Below are 27,893 nucleotides of genomic sequence, written 5' to 3'. Positions count from 1 at the left end.
AGTGTATTCTCCTGATTTTAGGCAATTTTGCAGAAATTCATGGTTTTTACTAGCTTCTTTAGGGCATTCAAGTAAGCGTCAACAAATCCTAACCATAATAGATACTGCACTGACTTTTAAAGTCTTGTACTGTTGAAGACTAAAATTTATACATTACCAGTAGGCACAGCTCTCAATTTTTAATGTAACTTAAACTATTTTAATCTATCACAGTATCACTTCCTAAAGACTACTTTTTAAAAAACCAAAAAACTTATTATCTCCTGGAAAGCAAGGACATACTACTCTCATTCCTAAGAAAGGAACAAAGTATTTAGACTCCTAAAGTATTTTTAGCCAAAACCTTCTAGTAAGAATCAAGAAAAGCTGATTCGATTCATTCTTAAAAGTAAAAGCTTTCCAATGCATGCTACTGTGTTGCCATGAACAGGGTTGCACAAAGCACAAGATCTTCAACAATTTTGTTTCTGACAACTGAAATTATCTTTCCATATGGTGGAAAAACAAGTCTGAAAAGGAAGGTTATTGCTTCTTATTCAAATACTACTGCTAACCTTTCTTCCCTAAATAAAACAGAGTGCACCCATGAGGAACTACCCTCTGCATTTCATTAAATGTTAAATCCAAAGGAAATCTCCATGGACTTTCACTACCCCTGTCACACACAGCTGCATACGGGATATAGCTGGAATGAGTTAGAACAGGAAAGCACATTATACAGAGATTAATTATATTACACAGTACTTACATTATAATTGGATAATTATTATTTATATTGTACAGTATGAAGTAGCTTTCTCAAAATCTAAACCCATCAATATCAAACATTGGCAAAACCAGCAGCTTCCACTGCAACCAACAGCAGGGGCTGAAACCCTACAGACCACAGAGACCAAGTCTTAACCCAGTGCCAACACTGTTCCCATCACATTCAATGAATAGGTATGGAGAAGTATGTGAGCAGCTTGTAAATCCCAAAGCAAAGAACAAGTGGCTGCTGAAAACATATTTTAACAATTTGCATTAATTATTTAAAAATAAAGTTCTTTCAAAGGTATCTAAAAATACTATCTTTTCATATGTACCTGTCATATAAACTAAGGTTGAAGAAATCTTGAAAAATGAAAAGAAACTGAGAAAGAGAGCAACAAAGTTTTTATTCTGTCAGTTCATTTTTTCACCTGTACACTATGATAAATTAAAACACTAAGTCATTTAAGTTAGGTTGGTTTTGATGCCTTTGATTACATACACTTTCAAATGCATCCATTAAATTGAATCCTAGAAGTATAAACTATGATGCAGCATCTGTTGTCTCAGAATATGGAAGTTACTGTATCTGGCAGATGTTTAAATGATCACATTCACGTAGCCAGATCTGGAAAGGCCATTCAATTACACATAAACACAGAATTTAACATACACTTAACAGCAGCTCTAGTCAGTACTATGAACTGCATATTTACAGAAAAATTTGCACATATGTCACACATAAAAATTTTAAATCAACCTTTTTGTTGTTACAACATAATCCACCCTTCACAATTCTACTGTGCTGCTTTAACAACGTTTGAGTGTATGGGAGATTCAAAGGCACGTAGCACTTCTGATGCTTCTATAAACTCTTCAGAGATAAAGAAGCAGCAAATTTTTTTAAAAGTTTGGATTGCAAACTTTCTCAATAAAGTCTGATGCACTTTTAAATACTGTATGCCAACAAGTAACTGAGTTCACAAACATTCTTTCAAGCATACAATTTTCTAATTCCATGGTGACATCTAACATCACTACAACCAAGAAGGAGGAAGACAAATGAGCCACCACTCCTTTCCCACTGCTGTGTGCACAAAAATCAGTATTAATTCGGTCCAATTACACTTTCAAGTCAAAGCTTTTGAAAGAGTCAGTATACATCTTATATGACAAGTTTTATTAACCATCAGCATTTCCTCTGAAAAACTTAGACCTTGCTAAACAGTTTTAAAGGAAGCAATTATATATTATATAATGCTATCTGCATACAGAAATCGTTACAGGCAACCTTAAAATTCTCCAATGAACAGTCATGACAAAATCTACAATTTCCTGAAAATACAAAGTTGATTTTAACAAAAGCAAAAATGTTCCTGCGGTTCAGCAAAACCTGTTTTCTAACATTAACAGTTTGCATTCATAAAGACACTAAGCTTGGGACAAAGAAAGTATTTCCTAAAAGCTCAAAATGAGACCAAAACAGTTTTCTAACTATGAAATGGCATGCAAACATACTGATTTGTTGTCAGTTTTTCCTCTCTCTTATAGAAGACTTACTGGATCAGAGTAAAGCAGGTATTTTACACGTTCGTTGAGACAATGACCTCTCACACTAAAAATGTCACATTCAGAACATTTTATCACATCTTTGACATAAAAGCTGCTTCTGTAAATTCCAATATTATGCTCTTCAGGCCCCCATGACCAGTGCAACAATCAAATAGGTTTCAGAAAGCTTAACAATACCTAAATTTGATGATTTTCCTTTACAGAAAGTATATACAAGTTTATAAACCCATGGCAGGGGTATTACAATTATATTAACATCAACTCATTAACTGAAATCAAAAGATACTTGCATCCTGTAAAGACTCTATGGCTGATGCCCATTCAATAGTTCTATCAAGGCACTATACAGTCATTAAATCTCTACTATTCTCCAAGATGTGCTGAAGAATATTGTGAACGTGTTTAAGTTGTTAAAAAGCCCTGAGTCAGAACTTGCGTATTTACCACAGGGTTAGCTATAAAAATGACACATACTAAAACTTCTGGAGATAACAGTTCTGCTTTGTCAACACAAAAAAGTTATGAAATGCACAAAAAGACAACAGTAAGAATTCCAGCAACTTATGCAAGAAAGCTATACAATGTACATTGTGGCAAATCACACACTGCTATTGTACGTAATTTATACAGTCAGTAAAAAACCTTGAAAATGTATTCATACATCAAAACAAAGCAAAACAAAACTGATGCATTCCCCATCCCTTCCCGAAGACAAAGAACAGCTAGAGAAGAATTCAGCACTTTGACAGAAAGGAGGTAGCACTGCTAAAGGTTAGGCTGTAAGTGTTGTTGGGGATTTTTAAGTGAAAAGTTGACCCATGCAGCACAAAGAACAGGATAGGTTCTTCGGTTCATCAGCTGCTACTGGAAGAGTAAAATAAATTTCTGGTACATTTAATTTTGTAGAGGAAGCTCAGATCACTAGCTTAAAGCAGCTTCTTCAAACAATTTAGTGTTTACACAAACTGCAATTAATACTGCTAAAGATAATTACACATACATAAACCTTAATCTCTATAAAATATCTACACAATAAGTACTTAGATTATTTTTGAAAGACCATTTCACATCTTTAAAAGAGGCTAAAATACCAATTGTAAGACTATGCTAACAAGGCACAAGTACTTGTGCAAATCTGCTATATCCACACCCAGTCCAAACTAAGAACACCACCTTCTAATGGAACTTAGACATTTACAAAGTAACTTGTTTACTATTTTGCCAGTGTAGTTTTCAGTATCCATTTCAGGAAAAAGAGACTGTACTAAGAGCCAAAATTTTGAGAAGTGCTATATGAGCTTGGGGTGCAGTAAGTAATAAGAAGGTTTGGGAGGGAAAAAAAGTCAAAACATAGTTATATAAAAGTTAACATGCTACAACTATTTAGAGTATTCTGTTAGACTCTTCGGTTGTCTTTATACTTTAAATCACTGTGTACTGATGTCACAGTATTTATTTATTTTACTAAAAGGAAAAGAAAGTATTTTACTTAAACATCTCTGCATACCTCACATCTGAACAATACGTATTATTAGGTGCCTTCTTGTTTCAAGAAACAAATCAAGATATTTCATTCCATTTAATTTCGAAATTGCTATTAAATACTGGGGGATAATCATAATAAACAAACCTTGCAACTCTCGCATTTTATGATTTTACAGTATATTAAACACCTTACTGATTTTTCTCATTATCACTTTGCTCCGGTGAGATTTACATGTTAATCTTTTGCTGAAGACAGAGGCACAGTGATATATCCTCAGCTCTCCTACTTGTTGTAACACCCTTTGGCTTCCAACTGAACTTCTGTTTTTCATCCTTCTACTATGTGTTACCCACTTTTAGTCTACGCACATTGTACAGATGATACCAGACTAAAGAGAGAGAACAAACTCACTAGGTTCCTCAACAACACCAGCTCACCTTCTACATCAGAATCCAATGTGTGAATATAAATACCTATTTCAAGAAACAATACTGGATTTGCAAACATTTGTCCTCATTAGGTTTTTGAAAGGCAAACATGGTGTAGCCTTCCTTAAGACAAGATACAGCTCTTCCACCAGTCAATAAGAGGCCTATACTAATAGTTTGACTGTTAGTTGAACTATTATGTAACTGTTGGTTAACTTACCTAGTTTTCCTAATTCAGCTGTTTCTCGTAGCACCATAATAGCATCAAGTTGACATACTTCAATTTCAACTGGCACACAACATTGCCAAATGAGTCCAATCACAAACTCCTATGCAGTCACATACATCCACTGTAATTCCAGTACAGAAGACTAAGTCTGCTCCTCAAGCAATACCTTCATTGTCTCTGTTTCCATAGGACTGTGATGGCATTCAAGTACTGAGAGTGTTTCAACAGCTTCTCTGTTGAAAAATACAAGCCCAACAGAGAACTCACCTATCTATGTTACGGTATGTGCCTTCTGCAGTCAACTAATATTTAACATCCAAATACAGTTTCCTACCCAGGATGCTTTAGATCAGTTCTTACTCAGCTGAATTTTTCAATTCATGATAAGCTGGAATACTTTCAAGTAATTCTGGCTTGTTCCACTAAAAAAGAGTTAAGAAAATGCCAATTGCTATAATGAAGTTTCAGTTGCCCTATCAAGAATAAATCCACCCTGCCTTTGTGCTACAGCAGTTTATAGAGGTCCCCATGAAGAATTAAGAGGACACAGTTTTCAAAATATGTCTACCAGAGACAGAGGAAACCAAGGTACAGATCTGATGCGCTACAGGCTAAAATTCAGAATCGACTGTCAAATGGCATATATCCTATTATAGAAGTATTTCCAAGGGAAGCCTGACAGGAAACTGAAGCCTACTATAGAAAGTTCAGCTGTCAAACATGCTACCAAAAAAACCCCAAATCAAAGCAAAAGAAAACTGCCCTCTCCCCCCCCTAAAAAAACCCACCACCACCACCCAAAAAACCAAAACCACCCTCAAACTTAGTGACATGCACATTGGTCAAATGAAAATTGCCATGAAAACTCAGGCGCACTCAGAGTTCAAGTGGAGATAGCAAAATGCTGAACTGAAAAAAAAGCCTTATATCAGAGACTTTCCAAAGCTCCTTGAGATTCTAGTACTTTAGGATGGGAACCCAAGAAGCAAAAAGGGAAGGCTATTTCATTTTGCCAAGAATACAGATACACAGATTATCTGAGAAGAGATGACTACTAATGTACAAAATACACCAGACTACTATAATGACTCCAGATTGTGATTCTGTCCAATGAAAAAACACTGAAAAGAATGAGTAACATTTGCAATGTTGGAGCAGGATTAAAGATGGCTATAGAAAGGCTGTGTATTACATCACTTTGCAATGTTAAAAGCTACTCTACATACATTTTTCCAATATATCACTGTAGCTGATTCCTGGAAAACTCTATTCAGTGTTTAAATCTTATTGCTTAAAGGTTTGTCTGTCTTTATAGTTTATTAGTACCATTCTTCTGAGACTTTTGCCAACGTTTGCACAATTCAGGCATAGCAACATAAGCTTCAAAAGAAAGATTCATTTATCTGAAGAGACCACAATTTTATGCCTTTATCCTTACTTGGATCTTTCCCTGAACTATCTCTTTGTCCACATTTTTGACATATGCAATGAGAATTAAGTGATAAGTTAATCTTAGCTGCAAGTAAGGCACCTAAATGACTTCAGCATGGATTTCTTTACTGTCCTGCAAGAGCACATCCAAATGAAGTCTGCACAATGGCAAAGGGCTACATGAACTTTGCACTCACAAAACTGTTGAATCACTTAGGAGTAGGTACACATTCCTTTTAGCTACAAGAGATCCTCAAATTAGCATATTTTCTACCATCACGAATGATGAAAGGATGTATTTGTTATCAAAATGTTAACAGTCTACAGTTCCTGACATTAGAATTTTTGGGGTCAGGAACAGCTCTTTGTCACATCAGTGGCAGCAAACTCCTTTAGCCAAATTCAGCTCACCTAAGTAAGGCTCACAAAATTCACTGTTCTGTCAGCAATATCTTCATTTGCAGTATTACCCAGTAATGCTCACAGATAAGTTCTGGTGTTAACACCCAACTCAGATGAATAAGCAGTATTAAATCTTCTCTTTTGCTCTTGACCCTGTTTGCCTGGAGATGATAAAACCCACTTAAAAAGAGAGGAAATGTTGCAAAACCTCTAATTTTTCCTTATTTATATACCCACAATTTTTAAAAGGCTCCACATGTATATGTTCCTCTACAACTGATCAAACGCACTCACCCGAAATGGATAACTACCCACTGCTCAAACATTTTCCTTTCCAGTCAGGTTAAAAGAAATTCTGTACAAAGTCATGTGACTAGCAGAATTACAATGTTCACTATTTAAGTTAGCTAGCTTGAACCTGTTAGACTAAAGTGCAGTTTTGGGAACCTAATGTTTCTAAAACAGATTTTCTTTTTACTATTTCCTTCCCAGGCCATCCTCAGCAACAAAGGGCATGATAAAGTTAGAATTACCTTATTGTATTCTGAGGTCTCATCTTATGGGAATGGTATATTTATTACTAGTGTGTATATAATTTGTATTGATTTTTCATGACTGTATATTTCAAGATGGAAATTAATGTGAATCAGAACTATCACAGGAAACGTGTCAACAGTCTCCAGAAAAGCATAAAGCCAAAAAAATCCTAAATATTTATGTTTGGTAGTAACTGACAATACAAAAAAAAAAAATCCCTTACATCACCTGACATCTGATACGTATATGGTACACATGAACAAAACCAAAACAAGAATGTCCCTTTAAACTATAAGGGGAAGAAGACAAAAAGAAAATGAAAAAAATGACTGCTTTAAATTAGCTTCTGGCTTAGATGTTTTAGAAGAGTAAAGGTAAAAGCTGACTGTTCAAATACTGTTCTTTTATTTGGTGTGTTCACAGTCTTTAAACAATTACCATGTAATGAACCTGTGCTACAGTATTAGAAATGTTTTCACTAGAACCCTTTACTGCCTTTTAAACTTACAGAGATTTAAACCATCAAAATGACCTTAATATTTCACAACCTAATAAAAGACACTGGTTCCACTATCTAATACAAAAGAATCCTTCGCTCAATCGCCTTGCGGCATATAGGGCATTCACTCATTCGGTCTCCACAAAGCTGACACGTTCCATGGCCACAGAGAAAGATCATATTCTTTAGGCGGTCCAAACAGACAGGACACATAGTCTGTAAAAGATTTTGACAGATTACACAGTCAATGGCAGCAGTTATACAGTATTGAAAATGTCAACAATTTATATGTTGCATATAACAACAAATACAAAATCATCTTAAGCATAAAAGATAATTGCCATAGCATAACCCAGCTGCTAACCTAAATTAGTTTGGGCTTTTTTTAATCCCATTTTTACTTGATATTGATTTAAAATATGTGGGCTTTTCCTACACAAACAACTATGCAGTTTTTTTCCAAATATGACCCCTTTAAGTAAGACAATCCAGTAGAAGGCTGACATCAAATTTTCAATATCATTGTCTTAATGTTGCAAACTTGAGGATTCTTCAAAAACAGTCTCCTATATGTCATGTAATCTTCCAGGGAGCAAACACAACAAACAGTTTTACAAATGCAATGCTTGGGTAATGATTTACAAATTTCTTCTCAGGTTATCTGGCCATTCGTATACTTACCTTAAAACATCAAGCACTGAACACATGTAGAAGCAATAAAAATGCTGCATAATCAATAATCTATGTAAATATTCAATACTTTGTTTGTGGAAGTTATCTAGATTTTCAACCAAAAGAACACCTCAAGTTTCAAATGAAGAACAGTTTAATAAATATCTGACCTTCAGTCATAACAGTAGCACAGCAAACTTTTAAAATCAGTTTTAATTGCTGAACATTAAAGTGACAGCCAATGCCCAAAATCTCTAAAGGTTATTCAACAGCAAAATTAATTTTGTACCAAGCCACTAAGGAACAGTGTCCTTCACCTTTTGTCATATGCAGAAATTTTGGTAAGGCATGTTCCTTCACCATAAACATATTGCAGCCACATTAGGATTTCATTTATAACAGTTGATCAAAGGTTAGTAAATGAATAGATGTTACAACAGATGATAATTGTTAAGACCATTCTATAGTCCACCAAGTCAAACCTCAGATCTGAGACACACTATACATATCTAACAAATATAAATGTTGATCTTGTACATAATATGAAATACTGAGAGGGTTCATATTTCAAATACAAATTCATTTTATCACCGTCTTGCACCTGTGACTTGTTTACATACTCATCATTGGGTGTTTACTTCAATTTGTTCATCTAAAGAGAGAAATCCATATTAGGGACCCTATTCAGTATAACCTTTAAAGCACAGTTTCTGTGGAATTAACAGGTATTCACAGAATCAGGTAGGTTGGAAAAGACCTCTGAGATCATAAAGTTCAACTTAAGACCTATCAGTACCTTGTCAATTAAACCATGGCACTGAGTGCCACTTCTAGCCTTTATTACTTCCTAAGGTACATAGCTTAGTTGAAGACCAAAAAAAAACCAAATCACCATCATTCTGCTTATACAAAGTTTAAATTGGCATGGAGTCTGGTCAAATGCCTATTTTAATCTTCAGGATACCAGTATAATGGAGTAGCAGGAGTATAAAACCTTATGTCAATTTATGTTTAAAAAAATCCTGAAGGGGGAGTGTTCTCCAGCTTTGCCAGATTTCCACAGTACTAAAACAAAACACTCTTAAACAAAAAATTTGCCCAATACTGAGTGTCTGTCAATCAGTCCCACTCATTTTTCCTTTCACACTAAGTCACCAGCTTGACATCCTGTCATGGTTTGAGATCCTCAAAATTCTAATTCTCTAGTCCTAGCCCCCTGTCACTTTGCTCCAGGGGGAAAACCTGGTTCAAATCATTACACATCCCAAGAGGACAATTAAGAGTATTCTTCCTTCAGTAACTCACAGACTTCAAGTATCAGTGAAACAGCTATTTCCAAGGCAATGAACACAGAGCTGTTCTGTGATAAGTGTCTATAACCTGACAGCATTGGCATGATGTCCTTTGACAAAGGACTGACAAAGCAAACACTAATCTTATCTTTTTGGGAAAAAAACCAACAACTCGTAGCCTTTATGTTTTAGCTAACTGCCTTTGTGTCTAAATATAATGTCAGAATTACTAAAGTTAAAAGGGTCTGTTTCTCTCCAAATGACACAACAGCATTTAAAAATGAAAACATTGATCAAGGGACTCAGAAATAATAAAAATTAAAATCTGTTTCAACACCATTACTTTTAACTGTTTCAATCAGTGAAGCACAGAAATCCTAACATATTCATCTTACAGATATTTTCTGCAATTGCATGCAGTATTAGCAAATTGCCAAATTTCTACTGTTTAGTATGAAAGCAGAGAATATAAAATACATTAGCTGTTTAATTTCTCAACATGATACTAACTTAAATGTTAAGTTACTTTTACACAGTAGGAGAACACAGCTGGCAGGACAGTGAATCTTCCTGTTTGCTACACAGGGTTTTCTTGATTAGCTCAGCAGTTTCCCAGTGAGATAGAAGCCCAGATAACTGAGCTTTCCAGCTTCCAAGGAGAATTTCTTACTTAACTAGGAGTTTATAAGTACTTCTACAGAATAAGTAGTATCTGTTTCTATTGTACTACTAGTTTGTTAGAAAAGTCTCTGCATGAAAGATTTGACTACTATCTTTTGAAGAAAAAGAAATAAAAAAGGACTATAAAAAAGGCATTATGCCTGTTCTCAATGATAACTACTTCTTTGGGTAAGGACTCTGAAAAAGTGCTCATAGTCACCTCAATTGGCTTTGCAATTCAAAAAAATTTTTTACCACTAACAAGGTGTTTTAAACTGTTTGAAGTATCAATTCCTCCTTACTAAAAACAGTTTTTCCAACAATATACAGGTGCACAGTGACAAAATAAATTTATTTTTAAGGAGGAAGAAAGTGATGTAAGTATGGTGAAGGAACATACATAAGATATTAGACAGATGATGATGATCATGTATGAAATGGAGTGAAGGTATTGCAATTACAGTCAAAAGGGTTCACATTCAGGGAATCCCTGAAGAATGGTGTGGTCATCAGATGTGGGAGATTCTGTTGACATCAGCATCACTTCTGCTTGCCACCAGAAATGGTTTTAAAAGCTTGCTGCACTAACATATTAGATTATCATTGAAGGTATGAGTTGAAACAAAGGATTATACCTGCTGAAAGAGAACAAATTAATTTTAAGTAGAAAAATATCAATTTAACACTGAATTGTTACAGCATAAATCAAAAGAATACACAGTTATAGTGGACTGCTGTGCATCACTTTAAACACAAATTTAAAAAATGACATGATGAATTTTTATCAAATCCAACTTGCTACTGGCAAATATGATATTCAACTTGCCTGATCACAAGACTAAGCAGAAAAGACACTAAGGAAAATATGGAAGAGTCTCAAGCCAAGATGCACACAAGAATGACCAGAACCACCTCATTCTAGTCAGAGGCATTGAACAATTCTGGCTTCTGGCTAGCAAATCTCAAAAGTAAGACAAAATTGTATAGAATAAAAGAGCACCTAAGGAAAACTGAAAAAAAAACCCCTGAGATCACATCTAATCAAGAAAAAAAACCTGTAATATAGTTTTCTTTTCCTGTGCCTAAGAGTATTAGCATACCCAAAGAGAAATCTTTTATAAACTCCTAAAATTAACCAGAAAAACATACCTCTGAAGAAAATAGATTACTTGCATTTCTACATTCATCTGCACCATTTACACATATCCTTTCAAATGCCAAAGAAGTAACCATATTCTTTCCATTCAATGCTAAAAAGTAAAGCAGAAGCTAAACAGTAGATGTAAGATATCAGAGATATCTAGACATTCCAGGTGTTACTGTTAAGACAGACATGCATTTTTCAAATGACAATTTTCCATCTGCATGTTCTTTAAAAGAGGAAAGCTACACAGGAATCTGTTTTGAATTTCTATTACTAGGGTGCTGGCCCAGTCACCATATGACAGGAACAGCTCTTCATAGACATTCCACTGAGCACATCAGCTCCCAAATTTAAGGCATTTAGAGATATGGGCTGTAAAACTGGCAAACTAAACACTATAGCCTTAGCTTTCACATGCACGAACAGCTGAAAGCCACAACTACCAGGATGAGATGTGATGCTGCCATCACTGAAGTATTACTGACTGCTGTAAGCCTTACAAGGGGAAAAAGCAAGTTAGAACACTCCTGTTTCCTGTATCCATGAAAAGTCTCTTCCAGTTTTGTTATACATAGGGAAGCCAAAATCACGTTATTAGGGTTCTAAGAGAGTAAGTTCATACAATAATCAGCTACTCCAGGTCCTTTACTAGTGAAAAATCTAAAAATCAAGTTTTTCTACAGATGGAAAAGCAATGAAACAATTCGGTAATTTAACACAACAAAGTTCTGCATGTAGACAACTACTTTAAGCATTTCAAATGGAACTAGACTTAGAGATGTAACACATTTAAATAGGTCAGTAGAAAATTAATTTTTCCATTAGGTTTCTGAATTGCATGTAACTTAACCAACGAATAATCAACACAATCTGTAGTTAATCTGTATAAATTTCCTCCTGTAAACACTATACATAATTACAGATGACAAATCATAACATTTAAATTACAAATATTCAAGTTTTTTGTATAGTACTTTCAAAGTTTTAACTTTGCAATTACACAATCTTTTGAAGAATATGTGAACCATACCCCTCATATGGCAGGTAACTGCCAGCTGTTGTTCAAAGACAGCTAATGAACAAACAAGTAAAGATGCAGGTAGATACAGAACAGTGAAAAAAATCTACTTTTACCACCATTCCATGAAAACAGCTTCTGCTGTACCTACACACTCAGGTCACTAAACAGGCAGAGAATACACTGACTGGACAGAGCACCCTTTTTTAGTCACGCCAACACAGATGCTCTTAAACAGACTGATTATCAAACCTGGTCACTTGATTTTTTTGGTTTTAACCCTGTACATAGAGAACATACAAGCCACATCACGCAAAAAAATATTGGTCATTTAGCTAAAATTTAAGAGCTGATGCACTTTAACACGTCATCTTGCTTTAAATAACAGAGGATGCATTTGCTTGTCCAATTAGTTTAGTGGTCCATAAAATTTTTATTCAGCACTTTTACCTGTTCCTTGATGTCTTGTAACTGTTGCTGCAGCTTCTGTACATCTGCATTGACATTAGTATTGTCTTTGTCTTTCTGCAAAACTGGAATGTTTCCACTTGCTGTAACGTAAAGAAAATAAAGATACATGATTATGCAGCAATCCAATGAAACAGGAATAATTACTTCCAGTGTCATAACTACAATTTTTTAATTATCTGAAATAATGTTAGTCAAATATCTTTGGTAATCTAATTGAATTCACTACATCATCACTGCAGCTCAGTTAATAAAGAATTTCTTTGAATTTAGTGGCAACACTTCTTTGACAAATATTTCCACAATAATGATACTTGTAGTCCCTTAATGGTCTTGGAGCTCTTATTTGCTAGTAGTTCCTGAAGTAAAATTTTTGGGGTATATGCTTAAAAAAAAAAAAAAAGTCAAATCCTTTAGCACTGAAAAGACTTATCTACACCGATGATTCACTTTGGTGTTGAAAACTGCACAACTGTCTTGGAAGTAATTTGTTCAGACTTTGAACAAGCTCTGATTAATATTCTTATACCTGACTGACCTAGGAAGCAATGTTACTATAAGAAGCAGAAAAACTGTAAAGTATTTTAAATTCCCAGTGTATTGAAAACACGATTTTACTGATTATTCTTACATTTATCTATTTTGGAACATTATGACCAGAACGAAGTAATATTCCAATTCCCATAAAGTCAACTGAAATACTGCATACCACAGAGTAAATGCACATACACAGACAGAGTAAATGCACATAATCCACAGAAATTATTCAAAGAAGTCACAAGAAATTTAAAAACTAGTCAAAGCAGGAGATGTAAAACTCTACATTCTGTCAGGAAAGTTGCTTGTACCTAGATGCAAAACATTTAACATGCTTTCAGAGTTCCAGAAGTAAAAAAACCCAAACATTTATTTGCTCATTTGCACAATTACAGACAATTCACAGCTTTTGCTTCATTAGACATTACCAAGTGGCTAAGCTACCACATGCTCTCGGCCTTACTCTGAACGCTGGAAGCAATGCTCCAGTATAATGACCAGTGTTATTATTACATCTGCTGCTGCCACTGCAGAAAGTAGTGCAAACAGCAAATGGATACCTGGGTTAACATTGTTTTTATTGAACTTTCCTTTAGAAAGGAGAGAAAGTATTTAGGTCATTTAGAAGAATGAGAATAAGAAGTCGGTGGAGGAATATGAAAGAGTATGGGCTTTGGAGTCACTCACAAATATCATCAGTGGTATCTTCTGTACCTTTCCCTCCGCAGCACATTATGAAAGGCACTCTTCGCTCAACCACTGCCCGACACTGTACACACTTCTTCATCAAGCTTGCACAATCTGGTAGGACAGAGAAATAAATCAACTCTGAATCCTGCTACTTAATTTTTCTTCTTTTCTATATGTGAGCTTGTCTAATCACAGTAACTGTACAGCAATGACTGAACATATGCTTATAATAGAAAAAACTACTTTCTGCACAAACTTTCTGCAAATCACACATATAAACAACATCCTGTTTGGGATTCAAAGTAAATCTATTCCCTTTATCTCCTTTTAAAGTATTACACGTGAACAGGTTCCTCTTTCTCCAAATGGATGTCTATTCCACTAGAACTGCTGAAGTTAAAAAGTACAATTACACACATTTGAGATCGGAATTTCCAAGAATGTCTCGCTACCCACTTTTTCCTTTAGAGCAAAGAATCTCACTAACTGTCCTAATGGTCCAGGGGCAAATAAGTGCTGCTCCTTACCCTGAAGAATAAACCTACATCTTTTGATATAATCCTAGAAATGAGGCTGTAATTCTTCTACAAAAGGCAAATTATTATGTCTCATAAATGCCAAAAGGTTACTATAAATTAATAAAATGGGTCTTATAAACTACACAAATTTGGAGACTCTCCATTATCCTGTTTGAACAAGATGTCCAGAAAAAAATCTGGAAAGAAATCATCTGCATTTGTTAAACCTTTTTCTGTCCCTGTTACAGCTTAGACTTGGTAATGTGCATTGCACTGCTGAAATCCTTCACCACAGCAATCAATCTTTTTGTTGTCCTCTTTTCTGGGAAACAAATCAAAACCACTTTTCTCATCATCTTTCAACTGCAGACAGTGAAAGAGGCCAGATCAGGGTAACTACAGTCAATGACGTCAGCTGCCTCAGCCAGAACAGAGGAAGAAATCAGCCTTCTTTAGCAAGACCAAGCAAGCAGTTACTCATGGGAATGATTACCCTCCCTCTCATGTAGGTCCTCATCAATATGGACTGCTCTTCTCCAGGCAAATCACTCTTCAACAAAGCCCTGAAATGCCTGGAGACAAGGTGATGGCTGCATTCTCATCCACATATTCTCAAAACCAGAAAATTTCTGGCAATCTCCTAGGTATTTTTTTCCTACACAGGATAAATCAAAGTGAAACACAAATGGCGCTTTTTGCAAAGATATATGATGTGTCTTTTAGAGAAAAATACAGCCCTTGTGCAAATCTGTAAATTAGTAACGAAGCATACTAAATATTTATTTAAAGTATTCTTTTAAAACACCATTTGCACATCTGAATGCCCCAAAAAGCTGCAGAAAAGCAACAAAATTAATTCTAATAACTTCAGAAGTTTTAATGATATACAGTAGGTTTTTGTAATAAATAACTCAGATGGAAGAGCACTTGTTTCCTCAATTTTTGAAAATCTCCACTTTGTCCTCCAATTATTACCAGCATGTCAAATACTGTCAAAATTCTAACCATCACACCAGGCTATCAAGGAAATTGGACATGACATCAGATTACTGATGACCTTTCAGCAATCCAATTAAAAATATTCTGTTTCATGACTACTTCAAAAAGGGCTTCTGTCAAGTTACTTACTCTCACAGGCACACATATGACCACAAGGCTGGAAAAGCACCGCTGCCTTTTTGTCTGAACATACTACACATTCTTCGATCTGTAAAGAACAACAAACACATACAAGAAAAGTTTATCTCCTGCTCTCTACATTAATTTGCAAGGCACGTGGACTTCAAGAAGCTTTATCTAGTTTGGTTTTTTTAAAACAATTCAGCACCTCAGAATCTAACTTTAATGAGTCAGTGTGATAACTTCTAAGAAGATATATTTTCTAGCAATTTTTACACATTCAGTACACTGACAGGCACAGAGAAGCAGTTAGGACAGTATATATTTCTTTATTTTTTCTTGTTCTTTGTTCCATCATATATACTTAAATTGGGGTTATTCAGTCTGGAGAAGAGAGGTCTCTGGGGAGACATTATTGAAGCCTTTCTGTATTTAAAGCGAGCTTATAAGCAAGATGGGTAGAAACTTTTTAGCAGGGCCTGTTGCAGAAGGACAACCGGTAATGGTTTTAAACTAAGAGAGAGTTGATTTAGACTAGATAGAAGAAAGAAATATTTTATAATGAGATTGCCCAGAGAGGTGGTAGATGCCCTGCCCCTAGAAACATTCAAGGTTAGGTTGGATGGGGCTCTGAGCAACCTGATCTAGTTGAAGATGTCTCTGCTCATTGCAGGGTGTTAGATATTAGTTAGATGACTAACTTGAAAGGCCCCTTCCAACGCAAACCATTCTGCGATCCTATGAAATTCACTTATAAGGTACTGGTATATTCTGGATTAGGGTTTCTCTAGCCCTTTATTGTGAGTACTTGTATATACCATACAACCACAGAATGGTCTGGGTTGAAAGGGACCTTAAAGATCATCCCATTTCAACCCACCTACCATGGGTAGGGACACCTTTCACTAGAGCAGGTTGCTCAGGGCCCCATCCAACCTGGCCTCGAACACTTCTAGGGATGGGGCATATAGAGTTTGACCACAGACATCACATACCACTCCATTCATACTAGCCTGGACCACTTCTTCCAGTTCATAGAGAACTGTAGAGAACTGTTGGCCTGAGTCATTAATTTCTTAGCCTTTTTTACAGATATTGCTGTAAGTTTTTATATAGAAGAGAAATATTAACCAGATATTCCACACTCTCAACCTAATTCTGCAAAAGAAATGAAGGGAAGGTTATTCACAAAGGTTAGCCTTCACCTGGGAAAGCTGATTTCCATAGATTAGCTTCTTTAGATGGATGACTAGAGGTAGAAGCCTTACTTTGCTGCTCTGAATCCCCCAGTGACAGAACCCTTTCACTGATTATAAAGGAAGTCTAGAGAAAAAAGAGCTCCCGCTATGTTAACATTTGGATTTTGAAAATACGCAGCGCAGAATAGTGAATGGTATAAGAAACAAGAATAGGAGAGTGAATAGTAAAACCAATACAAATTTATATTTACAACTCCTATATTTACTCTGAAGTAGAGAAAAAAAACCCCTAACATAGTGCAGAAGCAGACTAGTCAAATGTTTGGAAAAAAATTTAAAAATAGAGTTGGGTTTTCATAAAAACTACTGAGACTAGGTCTCCAAAATAGGGCACAACTGGTTGATACTCTGAAGAAAAAAGACAGCATAATGAAACTTGTGATTCCTAAGAAAGAAAAGGTGAAAGCTGAAAGTAATTATTATCTTCAAAAACAAGCACATATTAATTAACTCAGTTTACAGGCAAATGATCTTTTAAGCAGCCCTAAGGAATAAAAGAACTCAGAAGAATTGAGTATTACTGAGGGAAATTATACTTCAGAAAAAGCAGCGATTTATCTTAACGTGAAGAAAAAAATACCGTGGAGGAAGGAAATAATCTATTTCAATAAAGTATCCTCAGGTGACTGTATTAGGAACTCTGAAGACCTGAACAATAAAAACATTGCAAGGCAGGGAAAGGTACAGGGAAACACAAAAGAGCAATGTACAATGTTGGGACAAGATATCACTACAATGCAAAATTAATTCCATCCAGTGAGACACATGTAAGGCAAACTACCACATAAAATAAATTATGTATTTCCTGGACCACTCTATTTTTGTTTCTTTTCCGTTAAAAAAGAGAGAGAACCAATGAATTTTGGAGGTTTTTACCTTTGTCCTAGACTGAACTTGTTCTTTACAGATGAGGCATTTTTTCACCCGTGGTGAGCACAGAGAACAAGTGGCAATGTGTCCACATGGGCCAAACAGTGTATCTCTCTTCATGTCTGAACACACCATACATTCTTCTAAGGTTTCAGAATCATTGTTGATCATAGATGGACTTCGGGAACCAACCTGACCACTACAAAGAAACCTTGCAGTCAAACTTTTAAGAACTAAAAAAAAAAAATTAATTTAAAATGCACATCAATTGGCTGTTTATATACTCCTACGCATTCAGGCATCACTGTATCATCATAAAGCAATCTGAACTGCCTTTTCCCAAATGAACAGCGGACACCAGAGTGCAAGGTCACATGCTCAGATAAGACATCGTAGAGAAACTGGACACAGAACAGCATGTTGTGAGCATGTACGTAAAAAGCCGTGAAACGCCCTTCCCTCTCATCCTAAGAGTTTACTGATAGAGACATGCCCTGTAGATTCAGAACCGCACAGCTGAACACCTTCACCCTGAACACGTTTCAATGCCCAGCAAGTGACAGAGCCCAGGCTCGGTCAGCGAGTTGAGGACGGAGCGCTGTGCTGCTGCTCCCCCAGCAGAGGGCCTCGCTCCCACAGCCCTCACCAGCCCGTAAAAGCTGGAGGAGAGGGAACAGCCAAGGGATGAGGCCGACAGATGGACACAGACAGAAAGGCTCTGAAAGAATATAAGCACCTTACTCCTTACCAGGACAACATCAATAAAAACAGCCACTCTTTGTGACATTTTGAAAGTACCGTTTTGATTTCCATACAGGAATTAAGGATGAGAATCGTTTAAGAAATCACGGGGGGAACACAACCGGGACAAGCTGAATCATCTCATACTGCATACACTTGGTAACATGACGTTTCTCTGAAATCATAATTCCTAAAGACATCAGACCCACTCCATTATACTCTTTTTACAGAATCATACAATTGTTCATGTTGACAGGTACTCAGTAGGCCACCTGCTCAAAGCATCTTCAACACTAAATTTATACCAGGCTATTATACTGGGCTTCACCCATTTCAGCCTTTAAAACTCATATGAGATTTGTGTGGAGATCTGACAACTTCCTAGGCCAACCTGTTAAAATGCCTAATTATTCTTCCAGTGAGTCCCCCCCATCCCTGCTATTTCTGAAGCTCTACGAACCTCCACCTGCAGATTGTCACCTTCCCATTCTCCTCCCTTCCATATTAACATGCATGAAAGTCCTGTAAGACTTGGGTAAATTTCAACTAATGTATCACAGCAAATGAAGAATTAATTGAAAGTAAATAAAATAGCTTGCATGTTTTAATGCTATTGCTAATAAAGGCACGGTGTTTTAAATAAGTTAATCTATAGAAAGCAGAGATTTAGAAACCTTGTATTTTATGAATATACAAACCTGACTTTTTCTTTGTGACATTTAGCCAATGCTTTGCAGAGACTCGGATCAGGGCAGAGATCGAGAGGAGATTGACCCTTCTTGTTACGAATGCTGAGATCAGCTCCGTTGGCTGCCAGGAAGCAGGCAATAGATGCTGCACTCTTCTTCTCTGCTCCTTGAGTGCCAAGTCCCATTATTAACTGAAAGAAAACAAATACGTAAGCAACTTGAAAGCCTCTCTATACAGTTAAGAATTGTTTGGCTAAAGGAAAACTACTTGACATGAACACATGCACATACACACATATATGTATAAACCTATAAGCTCAAGGAAGCATCTCTAGAACTAAAATTAAAACAATTGTACAATTGCTTAATTTTTAGTCAGCTATACTCAATTTTCCTTTAAGGAACTAAAATTCAGCAAGGAATAAGAATTCAGCAAGGAACAGTTTGACTGTTGAAGCATCCTGCACGCCTATACTCACATGTGAAGGGGTTGCCCTGTGTAAGTACTGTAAAGGGCAAAGTTCCAGTGCGTATATTCAGAACACACTTCAGTACACTGAAATTGCAGAGTTCAGACAAAATGCTGCCAACAACACCACATTTGGACTGAAAACACAGCTGAGCAGAGAAATAAATACACACTTACTTTTAGTCTAGTGATAACATACCTGCCCACGGAAGCAACTGAATTTGAGTCTTTCTCAGCCTAGATGGATTTAAACTCACACACTGTCCTTCCTGTCCTAATCAGATAAGGCTACTTTGCCCTTTTACAGCTAGTACTTTATTTTTGTATTACTGTACCTATTACACACAGTTCACAGGGCCATCTAGACAAAGAGAGAAGGCTCACTACCATAGCCCAGCAAGAAGAGGATTCACCTGCCCCAGAGCATTCTGGGCCTGCTCCCAACATCTTTTTGTATTAAAGTTTGATTAGATAAAATCCATTAAGTATAACGCAGACTACACAAAAAACCAGAACTGCTGGCACCACTAAGAATTCCTCAGCAAACTACACCACCCTACATTCAAAGGAACAGCTTTGGCATAGCTCGGACAGCTCCAATTCTGGGAGCTTTAAGTGCTGAAATCTGGAATTATAAAGGCTTCAATGTTAGGATAGAGGCAGGATTTTGTATGCACTTCTTTCCCATTATTTAAGTGCCCAACTGACTGATGTACACTTTTTGACACCATTTTTCATTTTGTACAATCTATCCCTGTAGCTGGTCTTCTAAAAGTCCCCCTAAAAATTAAGTCATTTTGGTTGGATTAACAACCATTTAGTATTTAGAGGACTAGAAGTGCTATTTTAGACGGAACAGCATACAGGAATAAACTTAAAATACCAGATACCTGTCACTCCAGCCCTAACAGCTGCATATCTTGAAGTCTGAACTATGAAGAAAACAGTTTTCAAAACCCCTCTAGATATTTATCCCATCCTTCAGAGGTAACTCATGAAGAAAAAGCGTTGGTTTGGGTTAATTTCTTGCAGCATGTGAAGACTGTATGAGAAGTCTTTACCCTGCCTTGATAATTGCAAGGTTATCCTTCTCATCATACAGTCGCCCAGTTTCCTAGGGAAGCAATTTATGTTTATTCCTTTTAGTTAAGAGCTCTTATCCCTAACTAAAACTCTTATATCAATACGTATCACTGAGGTGCTACAAGACTCTTGAAGGCCACTTTATGAATTCCCAGATGCTCATCCTGCATTCTTCCTTATGATTAGGTAAGAACAGTACAGCTAGAAAGACTTCACACCAGGAAAATCAATAAGTTATGGAGACGCATTCCTTTGCTGTGTTCAGATCACAGAAAATTTTTGTTTATAAATTCAGACCATTTTTATGCACTTCAATTACAGCACTGGCTGAAGTGAAGAGATTTTATCTAGCTTCACTCCAGGTACTCTGAACCACGTCAATAATTCAGCCAAGGCAGTACAACACCCAGTGAAAGTGATTTGCTCTGAGGCTGGCAGAGTAGTCATCACGGAACAGCCATCAACATTAGTCTAGAAAACCTTGGGTCCTAAAATGCCTCTGCATGCCATACTATTTGAAAACACCAAGACAATATTGCATCCCATGACACTTTTCAGGAACCTACAACTTTTCACGCACGCAAAATGAGAACAACACAAAACAAATCCATGAACAAAAAAACGAGCCTCATTATGTCTTAGTGCACAGTACAGCAGCAGAAAGCCTCCTCTGGAAGGGTCCAGCCCTGAAATGCATCAACACAGGCCAATTCCAGCCAATTTACCTGTGAGGGAGAAGTCTCTGTGTAGTCCAACAAATATCATAAATATCATCTAAGTAATTGCAGTTACTGAGCTACCTTTGAAGCTGTAAACACCTTCCATTAGAGTTTTTTTGTTTTAAGTTAGGATTTAGACAGTGGCATCATGCAAAAGCATTTTAAAAGTCTGAAAGACATCTATATTAAAATAAATTACATTAAATGCACCTGGGAATAATACATTTATTTAGGATAAAAAGTACCCTAGACCAAGGAACACTGCACCTGTAATAAAGAACTCAAATGACTTTTTTTGTAGTGGTGGGGACTTAATATAGAATATCCTGAGTTGGAGGAGATCCACAAGGATCATGGAAGTTCAATTCCTGGCCCTGCACAAGACAACCCCAAGAATTACACCATGAGCCTGAGATCATTGTTCAAACACTTCTTGAACTGTGGCAGGCTTGGTGCTGTGACTACTTCCCTGGGGAGCTTGTTCCAACAGAAGGAACTCTAAAAAAAAAATAAATCAATGTTGAAGATTTCGTTCCATATATTTCCACTTACAAAGTAAGTTCATGATACCAGTAAAAAATATTGGTTTGTATTTTAAATAGTGGTCAAGGTAAAAAGTAAAAAATTATAGAATTTCAATGAAGCTGCTGTTTGATCAACTTTATCAAATACAAAAAAACCCTAAAATCCTGCAAGTGAAATTTTTCTTTCTCAGTTTTTTCAACTGAAACTAAAATAGAATAATTATTTGTTGAAGTACTATACTACAAAGAAGCACCTTACAGGTCTTAATAGGTTGGAATCTTCAAGACAGCAGTCCAAAGTTAATTAGAATTTAGCCAAGCAAAAATGAGGTCAAAAGTACTACATATTTACATAGGTGATTTGCTACCACATAACTAACAAAATCTGACATGTTTCCCAACCCTTAAAGGAATTAATAAAGAATAATAAAAAAACCTCCCAAAACAAACCTTCAATTTATCATATTTACAAAAAGAAAACCTTACAGGTTCCCAGAATAAATTATTAATCCCATTTATCCTTTATTATCTATCACCTGTATTTGCAATTCCACAGAAGACAAATTACTAATGTGTCTTTGGATGGTTTTAGAGGTCCAGATGCCTGCACGCATTTGCACAGTTTAGATCCTGTCTTTGACAAACAATTTTGGGCCAAAGGTGGTTTAATATTTAAAACTGTTTACTGGTCAAATCTAGTTTACAGAATTTTTACAATACCTTTATTTAAATAAAGATAAATAGGTCTAGGTACGGTTCTCATTTACTATTTTTCACAAGACAATTTCAAGATAGTTTGACCATCTTAAAAAGTTTACAGGTATATTTTACTCAAGCTTTACTCCATCTTTCATATTTCAGTGACACGTTGCCACATAAAATTAAAATAACCAAGTTTTCACCTCTTCTCTGAGGGCATATATCTTCTCCATGTCACTTAAACCTCACAAATTTTTTAGTTAAGGGAAAAATCTTCTCTGCAATTAAACAAGTGCAAAAAAATGACCAACAGTTTGATCAAGCTAATATAGGAGATAGTGGCTAATCATGATTTTTTAAAGAACATTAAAACATTTTTAGGTGATCAGAGATACAATCAAGAGGGGATTTTTTTCTTTGTTTCTTGTGGTATCTTTCCCGTCCCTTTTTTCTTATTACGTTAATAGAAATAAAAAAAACACCTTTGGTTTAAACCAAAGATAATTCTCAAATGAAACTAGAAAAAGAACTTGATTATCTAAAACATAAAATCCCCCCCCAAGGTGATGTTTAAAGAGATGATGGAAAAAAAACCCACTTCTCGTTAACACAACAACTCTATTTTCATTGTGGATGCCACTAATGAGACTGGGCAACAGAGAAACCAGTTTATGAAATGCTGAATCTGAAAAAAAATTATTCATCTCCCATTCGTTCCTTTCACAATTAAATTCATATACACAAGGTATTCTGGGCACCTTTCATAGAGTCCATAGATCATGGAAACAACTGAGTTGTAATTGCTCTCCTCCTCTTGCTTAAAAGGGCACAAGCGTATTCCTACAAATGCCAGTCATTTTACATTTCTTTCAAAGCTTATTCCAGTGTATTTCAGTGAGATTAAGTAATCAGTTTGAAAAACATTTGTCGTACTGGGAAATTATTATTTTGAACAAAGGCTTTTTAATGAACTCGGTGCATTTGTATTTTCTTTATAAAATGCAAAAACATCACCGTCAGCTAAAATTAGAAAAAATATTATGACACTGGTAACTAACGATTCAGCAGATCTGACCCACCGTTATGTTGTGCATCTTTAATACCTACAGAAAAAAATTCTTGTTTTTCTCAATTCAAATTGCTCCAGAATTTTATTTCTCCTTTGCCTCTCAGGTAAACCACAAACTTCACCTTTACATATAGGGTTCACATAACTTTTTGGGTGTGTCAAAAAGATATATAAAAACAAACATACAAAATTAAGAAGGCCTTGTTCTAACAGAATATACTTTCACAAAGTTATAGAAGCAAGTAAACAATTAAGGCTATAAAGACATGCAAGACACTGAATCACAGAAAATTATTTCAGTCTTATTCTGTACTGTAACACTGTTTATTTCTCTTTCCTAAAAAGCTACTTTTGATTTTGGCAGCTATAATACATGTTCACTATGGAAGAGAGATTTGTAGAAATATTTTTGAAATAAATAACCCTGTTTTTCTGTAACAAAAATAATGACTACATGTGAAAAGCCACATATAACAATGTGATTTCTGCCTACGCCGCAGTTTAAAGTAGAATGTCTATGTAAACTCATATTGCCAAATACAGTTCAACAGTACAGAACTAGACAAACTAGACAAAGAGACAAATATACAGAAAAAAAAAGGAATAAATAAATGTGTTTTATTTACTGTGTTCTTTGATGGCTCCCAAGCAGTATCTACCTTGCCCACATCTTGCATGTCTTGGAGTTGGCGGAGCTGTGACAGGGTATGGTGTCTCAGGGCTTCGTGCAGGGGAGTATCCCCATCTTTATCCTGAATATCCAGCTTAGCACCTGCACGGACCAAGAGCTGAAACGAGAGAGAACCCAAATTAAAACAAAAAAAGGCAATTTATTCCTTTTAAAACAAATTTCAGGAAATTATGGCTTAGGATGCTCTAGGAGGTCCAAAAGGGTTACTTTTTTATCTTGCTACAATTCACAGTTGAGTTTATTTAAATTTATTTCTCATACCTGAAGCTCAACCCTCAACTGAAGCATTTATCTGTTCCCAATATCAAGCTGATTTCAGCAGAAGCCTAAAGCTTGCCTACGCTCTGAGTGCTACAAAAGGCATAATTTTAAAGGACTCTTTCCACTAAGACTTTAATTCTTTCAACAAGGTCTACAATGTAACATATTACAGCAATGTATCAGAAACAAAACTAGTGGGCAGTACTGTAGACATGTATATACTCTTTACTATTAAGTAAATCAAAAATCACCACTCTCACACCATGCTAAACTTTACAACTTAATTTACAGTGTTCTCCCATTAGCAATGTAGTTAGGCATGTACTTAGGTTTACCCTGATTCAGCAGGAGACATAAAAACCAATGACACCCTTAAAAACTATCTCAGAACACTTTGAAAAGTAATGAACTGTAAGACTTGTCTCTAAGGCTAATTTTAGACACACATTCCTGGTCACGTGACACAAAAGCAAGCATAAGGCTGCACAGGCCCTCCTATTCCTATTGCCTTTGAATACAGCCTTTCCATAATTCAATGCACCAGGACTTTCTTAAATATGCTGTGAAACAATACAAATCAACACACGCTGACAAATAAATAACAACTGACCCTAAAAATTAAACCCCATCACTGTTCCTATTCAGAAACCTGCAGATAGGAGCTGAGATTTTAACTTTAGTTTTGAGCTTGTGATACTCTGCAAAACTGGGATTAGCAGTAGAGACAAAAGGCATAGTCTAGAAACAGGAATACATGAAGGGGATCTCCCTCTTTGGAACCCACATCCTTGCAAGGATCTCAGAACCAAAGAATCTCAGACTATGGAACAGGCTAAAAGGAAAATAGCTTAAAAAGAATTCAGAGTCTCATTTTCCAGGAAGCATATGCCTGCAATTATTTGCAGTTTACCATTTTCCCCAACCTCTTCCTCTACAAGTGAAACCAAGAAAACCAGTTAATATTTGAAACAGTCTCCTTCCAACTTTTTACACTCTCCAAATGAATTTACTCTGTCCCAATTTCTTTATCATATTCATATCTTATGTCTGCCAGTAGTTCTTTACTGCTTAGTTTCTTCTGGAAGAAATTCTGTAAATGAGCTCTTTTCAGAGCAACCTGGAATCCTTGACTACCATTGAAATTCAAAGTCTTTATAGAAGTTAAAAAAAACCAAACAAACAAACTTAAAAAAAGACAAACCACTACCCTTTGTCATGGCAGCAGGGTTTTTAAAAGAACCCCGCTACCTTTGACCACTATTCCACAGATGCCTGAGGGTACAAACCCAGCCCTGGAAGGTATCCAATAGGAATTAATTTTGAAATATGGAGCCAACATGTTCTTTGCCAGGCTGCACGAGCTATTTTAGGACTTCTCAGAGTTAATCCAGATCTGAAGTACGGATAGTCTACAGGGTCATTCACTTAAAAATTCTCAGATATAAGCATGTAAGTCTAACACACATGCTAGTTCTACATGCCTACCTTCCTGCTCATCTGTTACATTAATATTGTATTCCCAGGTACCATGTCAGTCTCAGAGGGGCACAATAGTTCACCAAATACAGCTGCCAAATAACTTGCAAGACGCAAGTGACACTGACTCTAGGAAACCATTCTTTTGGTAGCAAGCGGTTCCAGATATAGGGCCGTATCACATGTTTCACTGTAATGGGATCACACCCATCAGCCCTTGGAGAGGGAGAAACCTTACAGCAGAGAGAAAATGCTAAACAGAACTGCAGATACAGCTCTGCAGAGGGGGTACAATTCTCTGTAGGCCTGAATAACAAAACAATTTTTTCATATAAGGTGACTCTCTCTGCAAAGACAGAAAAATCACACAAGGGCCAAGGCAAGGTTGATGTACCCATTCATAGGGAACATCTCCTACAGCAGTGAGTGCTCTCTCTGAGCCTCAAAAGCCCACATTAGCAAGGCAAGCACTGAGTCACACAGGTCCTTCCATGGACAGGGCACACAGGTCAGAAAAGGGTAAGCTGTGCCGGACTCCCATTTCCTGTGCCAGTAACAAAGTTAAGTATAAATTTTCGCAACCATGCAAGCAAAAGAACAAGGATAGCATTCCTTTCTCCAATAAGGTACCACTGTTACTGCTCATGGCTCTCCCAAGTTAAGAATAAGGGAATGTTCTTACACAGAAAAGTAGTTAAGGTCATAAAAAGACTTTTTCTTTAGCTACCACTTGCAGAAACTCTGAGCAAGAATAATTACACACGCACCAAGAGGCATCAAAAATGCTATTTGAAGGTCCCATTACAGCACCACAGAATCAGATAAGTAACAGCAGAACACATTCTATCTTTTTCAACAAGGAGGGGTGCTGGAACTGGCAACTGCACAGAGGGAAACCATAATGCACCTGTACAAAAATTTAGCATTCTTGAAATGTCATTCATATTGCTGACTGACCTTCTGTGCAAGTTGGCAGGTTTCTGAATTAAACACACAAACATGCAACAGCTACATACTGTCAAACAATTTTTTAAATGTTCATGAAGTATCCATGTCTTGACAGCTGCTGCCACTGGCTTTAGTCAAGTACCATTAACCATATAGTTTATTGCAAAAAGATACTTACCCTAACAATTTGTGTGTGCTGTCGTTCAACGGCAAGGTGCAGAGCAGTTTGCTGATTAACATTCTGGATATCCAGGTTAGCATTGCCCTGAAAGACATTTAAAGCATTAGGATGTTATCATCCCAGCAATTCATCTACAGACAAGGCAGGCCATTAGGGCACTGAATATGACCCTGAATATGATTCCTGGTTAGAGGATTTGAGAGCAGAAGTGATTAAATACTTTAATTATTCACTGTACAGATGTTAATCTGTTGAATGAAATGAGGTATCAAGTTTTTCAGTCCCTCTGCACCATTAGGCCACTGTAACGATCTCAAAGGCAAGTTTGACCTTTAGAGCTCGACACGTCCTTCCCTGCTCCACTGGTTCTGCATTGCAACTGCAGGTGTAAAGCAGCAAACTATTTTCACATCAGATGGTTAACCAAAGCTTGACATTTAAATCCTCCTGAGAAAAGAGTCCTACCTGATGCACCAAAAGTTCAGCCACTTCCACATGATTATTGAGAGCTGCCAGATGCAAGGCAGTGTAACCATCATCTTTTTTCTCATCAACAATCCATGGTCGTGGTAACTTGGACAACAGTACACGCATGGCACTGAAATAAACATGCAGAGGTGGCATAAATACACTTATAACGTACACTGAACAACAACAGTTGAACAACATTAATTCTCAGAACTATGTAGAAGTCGTTAAAATAACTTTAGTATTTTTTCAGAGAAAGTGGGTGAAAAGCTGTATCAACAGTTCCAAAGCACA

The 27,893-nt window shown here is 36.3% G+C and overlaps 1 protein-coding gene across 5 annotated transcripts in view; it reads right to left on the bottom strand.

The window, feature by feature from the left end:
- Positions 1 to 1,137: 1,137 nt before the first annotated feature.
- The window catches only part of MIB1 (MIB E3 ubiquitin protein ligase 1), an 80,300-nt gene continuing 53,544 nt past the window's right edge, over positions 1,138 to 27,893 (bottom strand). For 2 of the 5 annotated variants that reach the window (XM_051774846.1, XM_051774868.1), the window contains 9 exons: positions 27,597 to 27,729; positions 27,129 to 27,215; positions 24,201 to 24,362; positions 19,021 to 19,202; positions 17,588 to 17,780; positions 15,462 to 15,540; positions 13,813 to 13,926; positions 12,571 to 12,671; positions 1,138 to 7,550 (listed from right to left, as the gene is read on the bottom strand). In XM_051774846.1, the coding sequence (XP_051630806.1) occupies positions 7,410 to 7,550; positions 12,571 to 12,671; positions 13,813 to 13,926; positions 15,462 to 15,540; positions 17,588 to 17,780; positions 19,021 to 19,202; positions 24,201 to 24,362; positions 27,129 to 27,215; positions 27,597 to 27,729 (1,192 nt within the window). In that variant the 3' untranslated portion in view covers positions 1,138 to 7,409. The remainder of the gene's footprint in view (positions 7,551 to 12,570; positions 12,672 to 13,812; positions 13,927 to 15,461; positions 15,541 to 17,587; positions 17,781 to 19,020; positions 19,203 to 24,200; positions 24,363 to 27,128; positions 27,216 to 27,596; positions 27,730 to 27,893) is intronic. The other 3 variants (XR_007901420.1, XM_051774855.1, XM_051774859.1) reach the window with 3 other exon arrangements.

This window comes from Manacus candei, unplaced genomic scaffold, assembly GCF_025592945.1.
Source record: "Manacus candei isolate 608988 ecotype Guabito, Panama unplaced genomic scaffold, ASM2559294v1 h1tg000008l, whole genome shotgun sequence".
NCBI lineage: Eukaryota > Metazoa > Chordata > Aves > Passeriformes > Pipridae > Manacus > Manacus candei.
Note: the sequence above shows the minus strand (reverse complement) of the source record. Positions and strands in the feature narration are given on the sequence as shown.